Here is a 16,101-nt window from a genome sequence, read left to right on the forward strand (position 1 = left end):
CACACACACACACACACACACACACACACACACACACACACAGACATACACACAGACACAGACAGACAGACAGACACACACACACACACACACACAGTCCCAGAGCTCACAGAGTTTATGTGCTGGCCAGGATGGCAAATAAAAAGAAATAAACAAGTGAATATAAACTCTCAAGTCATGTCATGAACACAGGGTAGGCCATGGGGAAGCAAGTGACATGCAAGGAGCTATTTGAGACATGGTGAACATCAGGTCTCAGGTGAGGAGATGCTGAAGCAGAGGCTTGGACGAGGCGTGGAGCTGCTGCTCCAGTCCCCAGACACTGGCACTCTGGACCCCATGTCTTGGCACTTCCTGTTCCCCAGACTAGAAGCCCTTCCTCCAGATCTTCCTTTAGCTTCCAATCTTCTGGAATCACCTCTGTCATCTGCCTCCCCTAGTTAAGTCTCACAAAAGCAGATACCTGCTTGTTACTGTGTTCCCAGCTCAATAAATAAAACTTCAAAGCCTATGTCAGCCCACAAGTTACAGGAAACTCCTCCTGATGCTCCGTCTACAGAAGCCTCCACCACCCTCCCTCACCGATACCCTGCGGGCCTCAGGTACCACCCGAACTGTCACTCCGCAAAGTTTACCAGTCTCCCAACTAGTCTGCAAGCCCCTAAGGCAGATACCCAGTCCCAGAGCTCTTTTATCTTCTCAGATCCTAAGCGCTGTGCTTCAGAAAAATACACGAAACCCTAAAGACTCCACCAGAACACCTACTATTAATAGAATTAATGAAACTAAAGTTGCAGGATACAAAATCAATATAGAAAAATCAGTTGTGTTTCTATACACCAATAACAAACCATGAGAAAGTGAAATGAAAAAACAATTCCATTTACAATAGCAACAAAAAGAATAAAATGCCTCGAAATAAATTTTTTCCAGTTTTATTGAGAAATAATCAACATACCTCTCTGTATAAATTTAAGGTATGAAGCATGACGGTTTGACTTCCATATTTGTGAAATAATCACAATAGGTTTAATTAACATCCATCATTCTAAATAGACACAATAAAAAGAAAGCCCATGAATAAACTCATGCATATATGGTCAATTGGCAACAAAGGATCCTAGAACATACAAAAGGGCAAGGACAATCTCTTCAATAAAGTGTTGGGAAAACTGAGCAGCCACATACTAAAGGATAAAAGTGAACCACTATCTTACACCACATAAAACAGTAAAATTCAGGAGGGAGGGTTAATTTGGAGTTTGGGATTAACAGATATACTCTACATAAAATGGATGAGCAACAAAGACCTACTGTATAGCACAGGGAACTTTACTCAATATCTTGTAATAACAATCTATAAGGGAAACTAATCTAAAAAGTGACTACATTTTGTACATGTATAACTGAGTCACTTTGCTGTACACCTAAAACTCACACAACACTGTAAGTCAACTATATTACAATAAAAAATTTAAAGATTAAAAAAATGATTTCAAAATGGATTAAAGACTTGGATGTAAGAACTGACAATATAATTCCTAGAAGAAAACAAAGAAAAAAGCTCCTTGACATTGGTCTTGACAATGATTTTGGGAATTTGATACCAAAAGCAAAGTCAACAAAAGCAAAAACAAATGAAACTACACCAAGTTCAAAAGCTTCTGCACAACAAAAGAAGACATCAACAAAATGAAAAGACAACCTATGGAATGGAAGGAAATATTTGTAAAGCACATATCCAATAAGGCATGAATACCTAAGATACACAAGGATATCATATAACTCAATAACAAAACACCAAGATAACCCAACTTTTTCAAATGAGCAAAGAACCCAAACAGACACTTTTCCAAAGAAGATATACAAATGTCCAACAGGTACATGTTCAACATCACTAATCATCAGGAAAATGCAAATAAAATGAGATTATCATCTCACACCTGTTAGAATGGCTGTTATCAAAGAGATAACAAATCCTGGCAAGAAGGTAGAAAAAAGGGAACACTGGTGCAGTGCTGGCAATGCAAACTGGTGCAGTCACTATGGAAAACAGTGCGGAGGTTTCCTCAAAACCTAAGGAATTATCATAAGATCCAGCAATCTCCCATCTGGGTATATACGCAAGAGGAGTGACATCATTATTTTGAAGAGACAGATGTACTCCCACGTTCACTGCAGCATTATTCACAATATCCAAGGGAATGAAAATACTCTGTGTCCATTGACAGATGAGAGGATAAAGAAGATGTGGCATATACATATATATATATAATGCAATATTGTTCAGTGTTAAAGAAGACAACATGTATGAACTTGGGTGCCATTATGCTAAGTAAAATAAGCCAAAGACAGATACTGCAAGGTATCATTTACATAGACATTCAGAAGGGAAAAAGTCCAATTCTGAGAAATAGAGAGTTGAAAAATGGTTACCAGGGGCTGGGGGTGGTAAGGAGAATTGGTAAAAGGGTACCAACTTTCAATTATAGGATGAATAAGGTCTGAGGCTTTTACATAAAACAAGGTGACTATACTTGAAATTTGCTGAGAGAGTAGAACTTAAATGTTTCACCAATAAAAAAGGCAGCTCTATGAGGTGATGGACATTAATTAACTCAATGACAGAATCCTTTCACGATGTGTGCTACTGCTGCTAAGTCACTTCAGTCGTGTCCGACTCTGCGCTACCCCATAGATGGCAGCCCACCAGGCTCCCCCGTCCCTAGGATTCTCTAGGCAAGAACACTGGAGTGGGTTGCCATTTCCTTCTCCAATGCATGAAAGAGAAAAGTGAAAGTGAAGTCGCTCAGTCGTGCCCGACTCTTAGTGACCCCATGGACGGCAGCCCACCAGGCTCCTCCGTCCATGGGATTTTCCAGGCAAGAGTACTGGAGTGGGGTGCCATCACATCAAATCATCACATTATATGCTTAAAAAGCTTATAATTTTATGTATAATATTATATCCATATCATATACATGTCAGTTATACCTCAATAAATCTGAAAAAACACAAAACAGTAACAAAACTATTTTAGGATTCACAGCAGGCCACAATGGGTGGATATTTAAACCCCAAACCTAAACATCAGGAGAGAAACTGGGAAGTAGAAGTCAGTTCAGGTGGAGATTTCATTCTCAGAGGTCCTGAGCATCTTTGGGATCTACGTCCTTTGGGGCATGCAAAGACAGATGGTCCGTGCCACATGTGAGACAAATTCCTTAGACCCTTCACGAAGATTCTGAGGGCTTGAGTAGATATAATATTCCCATTTTATTCGAACCTGTATTAAAGGTGACTATGAAACCATGTCAGTACCAGGAGTTAAAACTAGAATTAGAATGGATTAACTCCTGATTTCAAGTTTTGACTCGCAGGTGCAATTGACCTGAATATAAATTATAAATATCTGCATGATATAGATTATCCCAAACTGCATTTACTCCCAAGTTTCCGGTCCTGATTTACATAATCAGATATGTAAAGTCTGTTACTGTTACACATTTGAAAATAACACCTTCAAATGTGGCTTATTCTCTTTCATAACTTGAGACCTACTTTCCAAGTCATCTTCAATCTGAGAACTGTCAGGAAATTGGCAACTTGAGAATTAATTCTCCTTACCTGATGTTGGCTCCACAGTAAAGGCCTGATGAGGATGAACCACAGTGACATGAAACTCGAAATCCACAGGACAACTGCACCACAAAGGAATCACGTAGCTTTTGCTGCAAAAAAAGAAGAAAACTGTAAAATACTATTTTTCTTTATAACTACCTCTTTTGGTATCAAAGAATACTCAGGTTATGTAATAGACAACCGCAACCATGAGGAAAGCCAACCCTCACACTCTCATTCCCGCATGACAGCTAGCTGACAGCACCTTCTGGGTGCTGTGGCAGGGGGACATCTCAGAGAGCCCTGAGCCTATCCTGATGGCAAAGTGGAATGACCCTTTTGCAGTAGTAGTTTTGGGGATACAGTAGATTTCAAATACGGTTTGAAAAATGATGCCAGGAGTATTTTTACTTGGCCTTAAATTCATTATTTGGAAATACTCCAAATATAAATAAAATATTGAAAATAATAAAAGAAAGATCCCTTTATCCGCTACCAAGCTCTATAAAATCTTCTGCTTTGGGTAAACCAATGTCTTATTTTAACAGATATGAAACATGCAGAACAGCTGAATCTCCCTGGCTACCTCTCCCTGGTCCTCTGCTCCTTCTTGCCTCCCCAGGGGTGACCTCTACCTGTATTCACCATCATTCCCATGGATTTTAGAAATATCACCACATATGTATGTACCCATAAAGTGGAGAGTTGAAAAGTTGGCTTAAAGCTCAACATTCAGAAAACAAAGATCATGGCATCAGGTCCCATCACTCCATGGGAAATAGATGGGGAAACAGTGGAAACAGTGTCAGACTTTATTTTTTGGGCTCCAAAATCACTGCAGATGGTGACTGCAGCCATGAAATTAAAAGATGCTTACTCCTTGGAAGAAAAGTTATGACCAACCTAGATAGCATATTCAAAAACAGAGACATTACTTTGCCGACTAAGGTCCGTCTAGTCAAGGCTATGGTTTTTCCTGTGGTCATGTATGGATGTGAGAGTTGGACTGTGAAGAAGGCTGAGCACCAAAGAATTGATGCGTTTGTACTGTGGTGTTGGAGAAGACTCTTGAGAGTCCCTTGGACTGCAAGGAGATCCAACCAGTCCATTCTGAAGGAGATCAGCCCTGGGATTTCTTTGGAAGGAATGATGCTAAAGCTGAAGCTCCAGTACTTTGGCCACCTCACGCGAAGAGTTGACTCATTGGAGAAGACTTTGATGCTGGGAGGGATTGGGGGCAGGAGAAGAAGGGGATGACCGAGGATGAGATGGCTGGATGGCATCACTGACTCGATGGACGTGAGTCTGGGTGAACTCTGGGAGTTGGTGATGGACAGGGAGGCCTGGCGTGCTTCGATTCATGGGGTCGCAAAGAGTCGGACATGTCTGAGCGACTGAACTGAACTGATACTCTTCTAAAACATGCTGGTTTTGCCCAGCATTATGCTTCTGAAATTGATCCATGATGACACATGAAGTTCTGTTCATTTGTTTTAACCAGCGATAAGTAGTTCGCTGTCTGTCGACATCATCTCTCTCTCTCTGCTCTCGTGCTGAAAGGTGTATAGGTTGTCTGTGCCTTTTCACTACTTCAGTGTGGTGATGACAGTCCTTTGGGGGGCTCCTTATGCATGTGGACCAGAGCTGCTCTAGCTGGGACTGAGAAATGGAATTACTGGTTAGCAGTAAAGTGAAATTATCAGCTTTGCTAGGTATGGCCTAAGTGCCCTCTGAAGCACTCGAACCAACTTATCCTCCCATGAACAGCATCTGATTACCAACACGGAATTCTCAGACATTGTAACTCCTCCCAACTTGATGAGGGTGAAATAGTATGTCACTTTATTTTTATTTCTTTGAGGTTGACCCTACTCATTTTACCCATTGGATTTCCTCTTCTATGAATTGCCTGTGTGTATTCTTTGCCCATTTTTCTATCGGATTATTCTATTCTCTTATTAACTTGTAAATTTTAGATATGAATGTTTTCAATTACATCCATTGATATAAATTTGAGATAAGGGTCATTATACAGAGTAATCACTTCAGCCAACAGTGAGATGAATACTTCATAGCTTTTTTATTTTTTTAACCAACTCATAAATTCTGTTCTAAATCAGGCTCTAATAGAAGTATCAGTTCATCCATCTTAACTGTATGAGATGCTTTCTAATTCTGAAATACAGGGTACCTAAAAGTCATTACGTTTTTCGGGGCAATTCAACCTAACAGACACTTAGGCCCCACTGAGCATCAGGTATTTTACAGCACTGGGTAGATAAAACTAACATTACAAATTACATGTCTCTCAAGATGATGAACGACACTGCCCGAACCTGGTCCCTGAAGATTAGGTCAGTGACTTACAAGCCACCTGGGCTGTATGGGCCTCCAGTCAGTATCCCCAGGGGTCTGCTCAGAGCTACCCCAGCAGCTGCTTAGGGATCCTCTGCTAAAAGTTGAATGTTTACATTTTCCTGAACTAAAACAAACAAAAACTGGCAGTGCTTTTTATATTTACCCAATCTGTAGCTAACTTCAAAGCTCTGATAATTCCCATAGAAAAGGTGTCAGAGTATTTGTTTAATGATGATTACATGAAGCCAAGTTCCTGATGCATTAATCAATCGGAAAAACAAACAATTCCTTAAGGGCACAAAATTCCAAGTGGCTTGATTCAGGAGACACAGCAGTGCCAGGAATACATAGGTAGTAGAAAAACTGAACTTGGTTTTCATCGTTGCTGTTCACACTACGAATATCAAATTATGTGACTGGTTTCCTTCATCATAAATCAAGGGCGATCTACATTAATTTGTGTCAAGAGAAATTCTGGCAGATAGGAAGCTTAGGTTATTTAGAAGTTTTCCATATGTGAAGAAACAATCCCATTAGATTCTGGAGGCCTTAAAAATTCTCAGCTAAATTCCATTGCTTAAATACAATAAAAAGTGACTGGCAGTGAAGAAACATGAATAAATATACATATCCTATGCCTATTAATCCTCAGATGCAAATAGGAGCCTGAATTAGAGTTCTTCTATGATTTATAGACAGTAGCCAATTAAAATATTAAAGCAGAACTTTCCTGGTGGACCAGTGGTTGGGAGTTTGCCTGCCACTGCAGGGGATATAGGTTTGATCCCTGGTCCAGGAGGATTCCATATGCCACGGGGCAGCTGGGTCTGTATGCTGTGGGTGCTGAGTCCCTCGTGTCTGAGAGCTCGTATACCACAAAAGAGACTGCCCTCCCCATCCTCACCACTCATCCCTGCTCTCTGCAATTAGCAGGGGGCCTGCATGCAGTGGCGAGGGCCCAGCACAGCCAAAATAAAAATAATATAAAAAAATTAAAGCATATAAAAGTTAATACTCTTCAAGTAATGACAACTTTTATCCTTGTTACTTTATTATTTAAACATTTAATCAAATACATTAAAGCTATGTATAAAAATATATTAAGCACTTGAAAAGACTTATGACTTATTTTTAATAAAATCCAACTCAAACTTTTTAAATACCAGTCTTATGATCATGTACAAACTCTGTGCCTGTTAGAAGAGAGTACCAATTTCCCTCACAGAAAGTAAATATTATAAAATAATATAAACACAAATTTCTTTCTTGTCCTTTTTCTAAATAAATGCTAGAAGAGGGCCAGACACTGCACTAATTTCCAGTAAATTATATAACATTTGTTTCTACTTTACTCTGATGTTATTTTCATCATTTACCCTAAAATCTAACATTGTGTTAGTTAGGAGTAATCAACGATCTCTTGAGAGAATGTATAATCTTGTGAACTTATTGCGGATAACATAAAAGCAAATTTCCTAATTAAAAAACCTCCATGTTTAGAGAGTGGACTGAGTGAGCCATCTTGACATAAATAGTACTGGACTCCTTTTTGGAGAATGAAAGTTGACTGATAATGTCACCGAGAGGGACTGTATGGGACCTTCCTGGAACAGACTCCCCTCCCTGACCCTCATGTCCTCTACCTGCCTCTTCACTGTGGAAAAACTGTGGCCTCCTAGACCTTTTTTGAGTTCCAAAGAGTCAATTTAATCAGAGAATGAGAAAATGGAGAAAGAAAGGAAAACCATCAGGCAAGAAAAAGTTCTAATACTTTAGCCATTAGACAAGGTCAAGGACCTTTAGTTCCTCCTCGAGGGCTATAGGTAATGGTCTGGGCCACATCCTTTGAGCTGTCTTGTAGATACTGAGATTCCCACCAGGTGGGAGAAGTTAGCGGTATGCTACCCACAAGCATGTAGACTCCAGACCGGTTGGAATCAGAAGGTTGATGATGCTGACTCCTGATAACCTCACCATAATCCAATCAGAAGAATGTCTATGAGCTGACCACACATCCCACTACCCTCCTTCCTCACTCTGTCTTTAAAAACCTTTCCCTGAAACCTTTCAAGGAGTTCAGGCCTTTTAAGCACTAGCTGTCTAGACTCCTTCCTGGTTGCTTGTAATTAACACTGCACTTTCCTTCACCATGATCTGCTGTCATTAGGATGGCTTTGCTGCACATGGGCAAGCAGACCCAAGCATGATTCAGAAACAGTAAAAAGCATGACAGGTGCTAACTTATTACAAGATGGTGGATTCAGAGGGCACAATAAATTAATCATCAGCTATTACATGCTACTTGTAACCATCAAGATAAAGGGAAACCTCTTCACAGAGACATATATAAAATTTAAACCATAATGTAGACTATGTAATCATGTCAATTTAGCAGGACTTTCCCCTTGTCAATTACTCACTGATACAGGAATCACTTAGAGATCCAAAGCTGTGGACAGCAATGATGTATTTGCATGAGACCCACTCCTTTTCAAATGTACAGAAGACTCATGAGAAAATTGAATCTGAGTGAGCTCATCTATATTGGGACTTCCCTGGCGGTCCAGTGGTTAAGAATCTGCCTTACAATGCAGTAGACACGGGTTTGATCCCTAGTCGGGGAACTAAGATCCCACATGCTGGCGGACAGCTAAGCCCATATGCTGCAACTGAGCCTGTGGGCCTCAACTATGGAGCCCACGCACTCTGGGGTCCCTGTACCATAACTAGAAAGAAGACTCCGTGCTGCAACTGAGAGCCTGAGCATCTCAACCAAGAGCCGAAGCAGGCAAAAATAAATACATAAATACGAAAACAAATCCATTTTTTTTCATTGAGAGGTGGATCCCCGGTCTCCTTCCCTGGGATCTGGGCTCTCTGGCCACTCAGCTCCTGGAGAGCAGCGGAAATAATGCTGCTGCATTGCTTTCCTAAGGCCATACCCAGGAGACTGGCATCTCTTGATCCTCCTGGGTGCTCACCTTGTTGCCAGGTTGGCAGGAAGCACAAGCAGCCTTTGGAGAGACCCATGTGGAGAGAACCGAGGCTACCAGCCCTGCACCCAGCTCAGCCCAGGAAACAGTTGGCATGTGAGTGGACCATCCTGGGAAGTGGATCCCTTGGCTTGGCTAAGCAGCCTCAGCTGACTCTGCACAAAGCAGGGCAACTTTCTCCATCAAGGAGTCTTCAAAATGTAGAACCAGGAGCAAAACAAATGACTGCTGTTACTTTAAGCCACTGCTTCTAGGGTGGTTTGTTACACAGCAGTAAGGAAAAACCAGACCCAGACAGCATTCTCTCTTCCTCACCTCATTTCTCCTTTAGTGAATGACTGCCTTTACCCCATTTCTGGTGGGAATCTTAACTTGGACATTTTAAAGTCTTTTCTCTTTTCAGTAGTAGCTCTTCACATGTTCCAGCCATGTGCTTGTGCCTCAGCCAACCTGGGAGGTAAGCACTATTATTCTGCCCATTTCATAGATAAATAAACCGACCAGTGTGGGGCTATCCAAGGACATACAGTTAATAAGATATGAGGTTGGAATGGTGAGGGTCACAAGATGGCAGAGTAGAAGGACATGCGCTCAGCTTCTCCTGTGAGAACTTCAAAATTACAACTCGCTGCTGAACAACCATCAGACAGTAGGATGTTGGATCACACCAAAAAAAAAAAAAAAAACCATGTCCAAGGGCAAAGGAGAAGCCCCAGAAAGACAGTAGGAGGAGCAAAATTGCATTTAGAATCAAACCCCATACCTTCCAGAGACACTCGGAGGGCTCAAACAAAACCTTGTGCACACCAGGAGACCCCACAGAGACTGAGCCAGACCTGCCTTTGAGTGTTTGAGTGTCCCCTGCGGAGGTATGGGTCAGCAGTGGCCTGTCACAGGGGCAGGGGCTCTGGTACAGCAGACCTGATTGTGGCATAAGCCCTCTTAGAGGAGGTCCCTATTAACCCCACCAGAACTTACCCAGGACTAGGGAAACAGACTTTTGGAGGGCCGAAACCTTATGTGCACCAGGACCCAGGAGAAAGGAGCAGTGACCCAAGAGACTGGCCCAGACTTGCCTGTTGAGTGTCCACAAGTCTCCAGCAGAGGCATGGATCGGCAGTGGCCTGCTGCAGGGTCAGAGGCACCGAGTGCAGCAGTGCACAGGACCTTTTCAAGGAGGTGGCCATTATCTGCATTACTTCTGCCATAGTTTGATCTCAGGGCAAACAACAGGGAAGAAACATAGTCCCGCCCATCAACAGAAAACTGGATTAAAATTTACTGAGCATGGCTCTGCCCATCAGAACCAAGAACCAGTTTCCCCCCCAGTCAGTCTCTCCCATCAGGAAGCTTCCATAAGCCTCTTATCCTTATACCTCAGAGGGCAGACAGAATGAAAATCACAATCACAGATAGCTGATCACACAGACCACAGCCTTGTCTAACTGATGGAAACTATAAGCCATGCTATGTCAGTTCAGTTCAGTTCAGTCACTGTCATGTCCGACTCTTTGCCACACCATGAACCACAGCACGCCAGGCCTCCCTGTCCATCACCAACTCCCGGAGTCCACCCAAATCCATGTCCTTTGAGTCGGTGATGCCATCCAACCATCTTATCCTCTGTCACTCCCTTCTCCTCCTGCCCTCAATCTTTCCCAGCATCAGGGTCTTTTCAAATGAGTCAGCTCTTCGCAACAGGTGGTCAAAGTATTGCAGTTTTAGCATCAACATCAGTCCTTCCAATGAACACCCAGGACTGATCTCCTTTAGGATGGACTGGTTGGATCTCCTTACAGTGTAGGGCCACCCAAGACAGATGGGTCATGGTGGAGAGTTCTGACAAAATGTGGTCCACTGGAGAAGGGAATGGCAAACCATTTCAGCACTCTTGCCTTGAGAACCCCGTGAACAGTATGAAAAGGCAAAAAGATATGACACTGAAAGGTGAACTGCTCAGGTCGGTAGGTGCCCAATATGCTACTGGCGAACAGTGGAGAAACAACTCCAGAGAGAATGAAGAGATGGAGCCAAAGTGAAAACAATGCCCAGTTATGGATGTGACTGGTGATGGAAGTAAAAGTCCAATGCTGTAGAGAACAATATTGCATAGGAACCTGGAACGTTAGGTCAATCAATCAAGGCAAATTGGAAGTGGGCAAACAGGAGATGGCAAGAGTGAACATCAATATTTTAGGAATCAGTGAACTAAAATGGACTGGAATGGATGAATTTAACTCAGATGACCATTATATCTACTACCGTGGGCAAGAATCCCTTAGAAGAAATGGAGTACCCTTCATAGTCAACCAAAGAGTCCGAAATGCAGTGCTTGGGTGCAGTCTCAAACACAACAGAATGACCTCTGTTTATTTCCAAGGCAAACCATTCAGTATCACAGTAATCCAAGTCTATGCCTCAACCACTAATGCTGAAGAAGTGGAAGTTGAATGGTTCTATGAAGACCTATAAGACCTTCTAGAATTAAAACCCAAAAAATACGTTCTTTTCATTATAGGGGACTGGAATGCAAAAGTAGGAAGTCAAGAGATACCTGGAATACCAGGCAAGATTGGCCTTGGAGTATAGAATGAAGCAAGGCAAAGGCTAATAGAGTTTTGCCAAGAGAATGCACTTGTCATAGCAAACACCCGCTTCCAACAACACAAGAGAAGACTCTACACATGGACATAATCAGATGGCCAACACTGAAATCAGATTGATTATATTCTTTGCAGCCAAAGATGGAGAAGCTCTATACAGTCAGCAAAAACAAGACCAGGAGCTGACTAGGGCTAAGATCATGAACTCCTTATTGCCTAATTCAGACTTAAATTGAAGAAAGTAGAGAAAACCACTAGACCATTCAGATATGACCTAAATCAAATCCCTTACGATTATACAGTGGAAGTGACAAAAAGATTCAAGGGATTAGATCTGATAGATAGAGTGCCTGAAGAACTATGGACGGAGGTTTGTAACACTGTATAGGAGGCAGTGATCAAGGCCATCCCCAAGAAAAAGAAACGCAAAAAAGCTAAATGGCTGTCTGAGGAGGCCTTACAAATAGCTGTGAAAAGAAGAGAAGCAAAAAGCAGGGGTGAAAAGGAAAGATATACCCATTTGCATGCAGAGTTCCATAGAATAGCAAGGAGACATAAGAAAGCCTTCCTCAGTGATCAATGCAAAGAAATAGAGGAAAACAACAGAATGGGAAAGACAAAAGATCTCTTCAAGAAAATTAGAGATACCAAGGGAATATATCATGCAAAGATGGGCATAATAAAGGACAGAAACGGTATGGACCTAACAGTAGCAGAAGATATTAAGAAGAGGTGGTAAGAATACACAGAAGAACTGTACAAAAAAGATCTTCATGACCCAGATAACCATGATGGTGTGATCACTCACCTAGAGCCAGACATCCTGGAATGAGAAGTCAAGTGGGCCTTAGAAAGCATCATGGTGAACAAAGCTGGTGGAGGTGATGGAATTTCAGCTGAGCTATTTCAAATCCTAAAAGATGATGCTATTAAAGTGCTGCACACAATATACCAGCAAATTTGGAAAACTCAGCAGTGGCCACAGGACTGGAAAAGGTCAGTTTTCATTCCGGTCCCAAAGAAAGGCAATGCCAAAGAATCTTCAAACTACCACACAATTGCACTCATCTCACATGCTAGCAAAGTAATGCTCAAAATTCTCTAAGCCAGGCTTCAACAGTACATGAACTGTGTACTTCCAGATGTCCAAGCTAGATTTAGAAAAGGCAGAGGAAACAGAGATCAAATTGCCAACATCTGTTGGATCATCAAAAAAGCAAAAGAGTTCTAAAAAAAAAAAAAACATCTACTTCTGCTTTATTTACTATGCCAAAGCCTTTGGCTGTGTGGATCACAACAAACTGTGGACAATTCTTAAAGAGATCAGAATACCAGACCACCTTACCTGCCTCCTGAGAAATCTGTATGTAGGTCAAGAAGCATCAGTTAGAATGGGACATAGAACAACAGACTGGTTCCAAATTGGGAAAGGAGTACCTCAAGGCTGTAATATTGTCACCTTGCTTATTTAACTTACATGCAGAGTACATCATGCGAAATGCCGGGCTGGATGAAGCACAAGCTGGAATCAAGACTGCCAGGAGAAACAGTAATAACCTCAGATATGCAGATAACACCACCAGTGGCAGAAAATGAAGAAGAACTAAAGAGCCTCTTGATGAAAGTGAGTGAGGAGAGTGAAAAAATTGTATTAAAACTCAACATTCAGAAAACTAAGATCATGGAATCCAGTCCCATCACTTCATGGGAAATAGATGGGGAAACAACAGAAACAGTGACAGACTTTATTTTGGGGGGCTCCAAAATCACTGTAGATGGTGACTGCAGCCATGAAATGAAAAGACACTTGCTCCTTGGAAGAAAAACTATGACCAACCTAGACAGCATATTCAAAAGCAGAGACATCACTTAGCCAACAAAGGTCCGTCTAGTCAAAGCTATGGTTTTTCCAGTAGCTATGTATGGATGTGAGAGTTGGACCATAAAGAAAGCTGAGGGCCGAAGAATTGATGCTTTTAAACTGTGATGTTGGAGAAGACTCTTGAGTGTCCCTTGGACTGCAAGGAAATCCAAGCAGTCCATCCTAAAGGAAATCAGTCCTGAATATTCATTGGAAGGACTGATGCTGAAGCTGAAGCTCCAATACTTTGGCCACCTGATGTGAATAACTGACTCATTGGGAAAGACCCTGATGCTGGGAAAGATTGAAGGCAGGAGGAGAAGGGGATGACAGAGGATGAGATGGTTGGATGGCATCACTGATGCAGTGGACATGAGTTTCAGCAAGCTCCTGGAGTTGGACAGAAGCCTGGACAGAGAAGCCTGGCATGCTGCAGTCCATGGGGTCACGACTGAGTAACTGGACTGACTGAGGTGGGAATGAAAGCCAGGACCCCAGGACCCGAGCTCTTAACTGCCATGCTATGTCCCTCTCCTCAGTCTCTAACAACCTCAAAAAACTAAGACATCTCACTGTTCACACCTACAGCTTCTTCCCCATTGATTTTCTCTTCAAAACGGATCCCTCTGGGCTTTATTTGCTGAGCTTTTTGAAAGGCAAGTTCCAATTAGTCCATCATCAAGAAAGGCTTATAAAGTCCCAGGACTTTGCCTCAAATGTTACCAACCTCCCCTCAAGTCCTGGCATGCATGTAGAGAGAAAGGGGTGGGGGTGTCTGGGGACTGGCCATTTAGTTTCCTTCAAGCCTGAGGTGTAAATTGCTATATTCAGAAGATGACCAACAAAAATAGAAAGAAATCAGACAAAGAATTGTAAAGTAAAATAAAAAATAAATTAAAAAAAAAAGAATGCAGAGTAAATTATGTTTCTGATTTCAAAGTATGCCCTTGTAATCCCAGATAATTTATGTTCCTGTGAACTTCCATATGCTGCTTATCTCACTTTCAAAGACACAATTAACTGGGACTGGGATGTCAAACCAAAAGCACTGTGGACCCAGGATCTTTAATGACATAGTCAAATAAGGACAAACACAAATTTACATAAAGAAATGGTCACTTAACAGGCATCAATTTTTTTTTTTTTTGCCTTTACAGAATTACACACCATCCTTACTTTAGACTCAGCTTAGACCAATATTGGGCTTCCTAGGTGGTGCTGGTGGTAAAGAATCCACTTGCCAATGCAGGAGACATAAGAGACATGGGTTCAAACCCTGGGTGGGGAAGATCCTTTGGAGGAGGGAATGACAACCCACTCCAGTATTCTTGCCTCGAGAATCCCATGGACAAAGGAGGCTGGTGGACTACAGTCCATGGGGTTGCAAAGAGTTGGACACGACTGAGTGACTAAGCGCATGCACACATAGACCAATATTAGAGGCAAAGACCAAGAAGGAGGCAAGGAGTCAGGGAGGTTTGATGCCTTTTCTCTTGCCGGTGTGACTGTCAAGTTCCTTTCTTGCCCTTAATTCAATTTCTTCCCCAACCCTACTTAGTTCTCCCCACTGGTAAAATTTTACACACATCCCACATCTCTTAGGAAAAGATGGAATTCTGAAAACACTAGGGAACAACCAGAAGTATTATTATATGAGGTCCCCTTGCATACTTGGTTAAGGAAGTTAAGACATTTCTCTGGGGGTGGGGTGGGGAAGGGAACTGAATTTCGAAGAAGTTAGAGGTGACCTGGTGACATGTTACCTGTCATTTACAGAGATAATATGTACCCAATTCATATTTCTAAATACCTTTTTTTAGAAAATGTATATACCATAAAATTTACCCGTTCCTAAGGGTACAGTTTGGGCTTCCCCTAGTGGCTCAGTGGTAAAGAATCTGCCTGCAATGTAGAAGACTCAGGTTTGATCCCTCGGTTGGGAAGTTCCCAAGGAGGGCATGGCAACCCACTCCAGTACTCTTGCCTGGAGAATTCCATGGACAGAGGAGCACGCCAGGCTACAGTCCATGGGGTCGCACAGAGTCGGCCACGACTGAGGTGACTAAGCAGCAGCAGCAGCAGCAGCAAAGGCACAGTTGAGTGGAACTGGGGACATTCACACTGTTGTACAACCATTACCACCGTCCTTCTCCAGAACTTCTATCACTTGCAAAATTGGAACTCTGTCCCCATTAAACTGCAATCCCATCCCCTAGCCTCCGGTACCCACCCTTCTGCTCTCTGTCTCTAAACATGATGAGTCTGAGTACCTGCTCTGAGTGGAATCACACAGTACAAAAACCTTTTAAAAACTAAAGGATAACTTCACTTAAACATGAAAACAGTAATAGAATTAATACATCGTATAGAAAATAGCATCTACAACTCACTAGAGGTACAGATAATGTGGGGTAAGGAACAAAATTCAGGGCTGCTCATCTTAGTTAGGGCAGGTCCCTGGTTGCTAGCTACTCTAAATATTTTGACAAGCATTAAATAATCACATTCTAGGGAATTCTCTGGTGGTCCAGTGCTTACGACTCTGTGCTCTCATAAGACACATGGCATGATCAAAAAAAAAAAAAAAATCACACTCTAGAAACCATGCCATCCGCAATATTTACCTTTGCTTCTTCCAGGAGTAGACACTGAAACTCCTTATGCT

At 42.1% G+C, this 16,101-nt stretch overlaps 1 protein-coding gene across 2 annotated transcripts in view; it reads right to left on the reverse strand.

Moving 5' to 3' along the window:
- The window catches only part of CFAP221 (cilia and flagella associated protein 221), a 122,629-nt gene that overhangs the window by 73,264 nt on the left and 33,264 nt on the right, over positions 1-16,101 (reverse strand). For both annotated transcript variants that reach the window (XM_040228966.1, XM_040228967.1), the window contains exon 7: positions 3,628-3,731. In XM_040228966.1, the coding sequence (XP_040084900.1) occupies positions 3,628-3,731 (104 nt within the window). The remainder of the gene's footprint in view (positions 1-3,627; positions 3,732-16,101) is intronic.

The sequence above is a fragment of the Oryx dammah genome, unplaced genomic scaffold (genome assembly GCF_014754425.2).
Source record: "Oryx dammah isolate SB20612 unplaced genomic scaffold, SCBI_Odam_1.1 HiC_scaffold_27, whole genome shotgun sequence".
Classification (NCBI taxonomy): Eukaryota; Metazoa; Chordata; class Mammalia; order Artiodactyla; family Bovidae; genus Oryx; species Oryx dammah.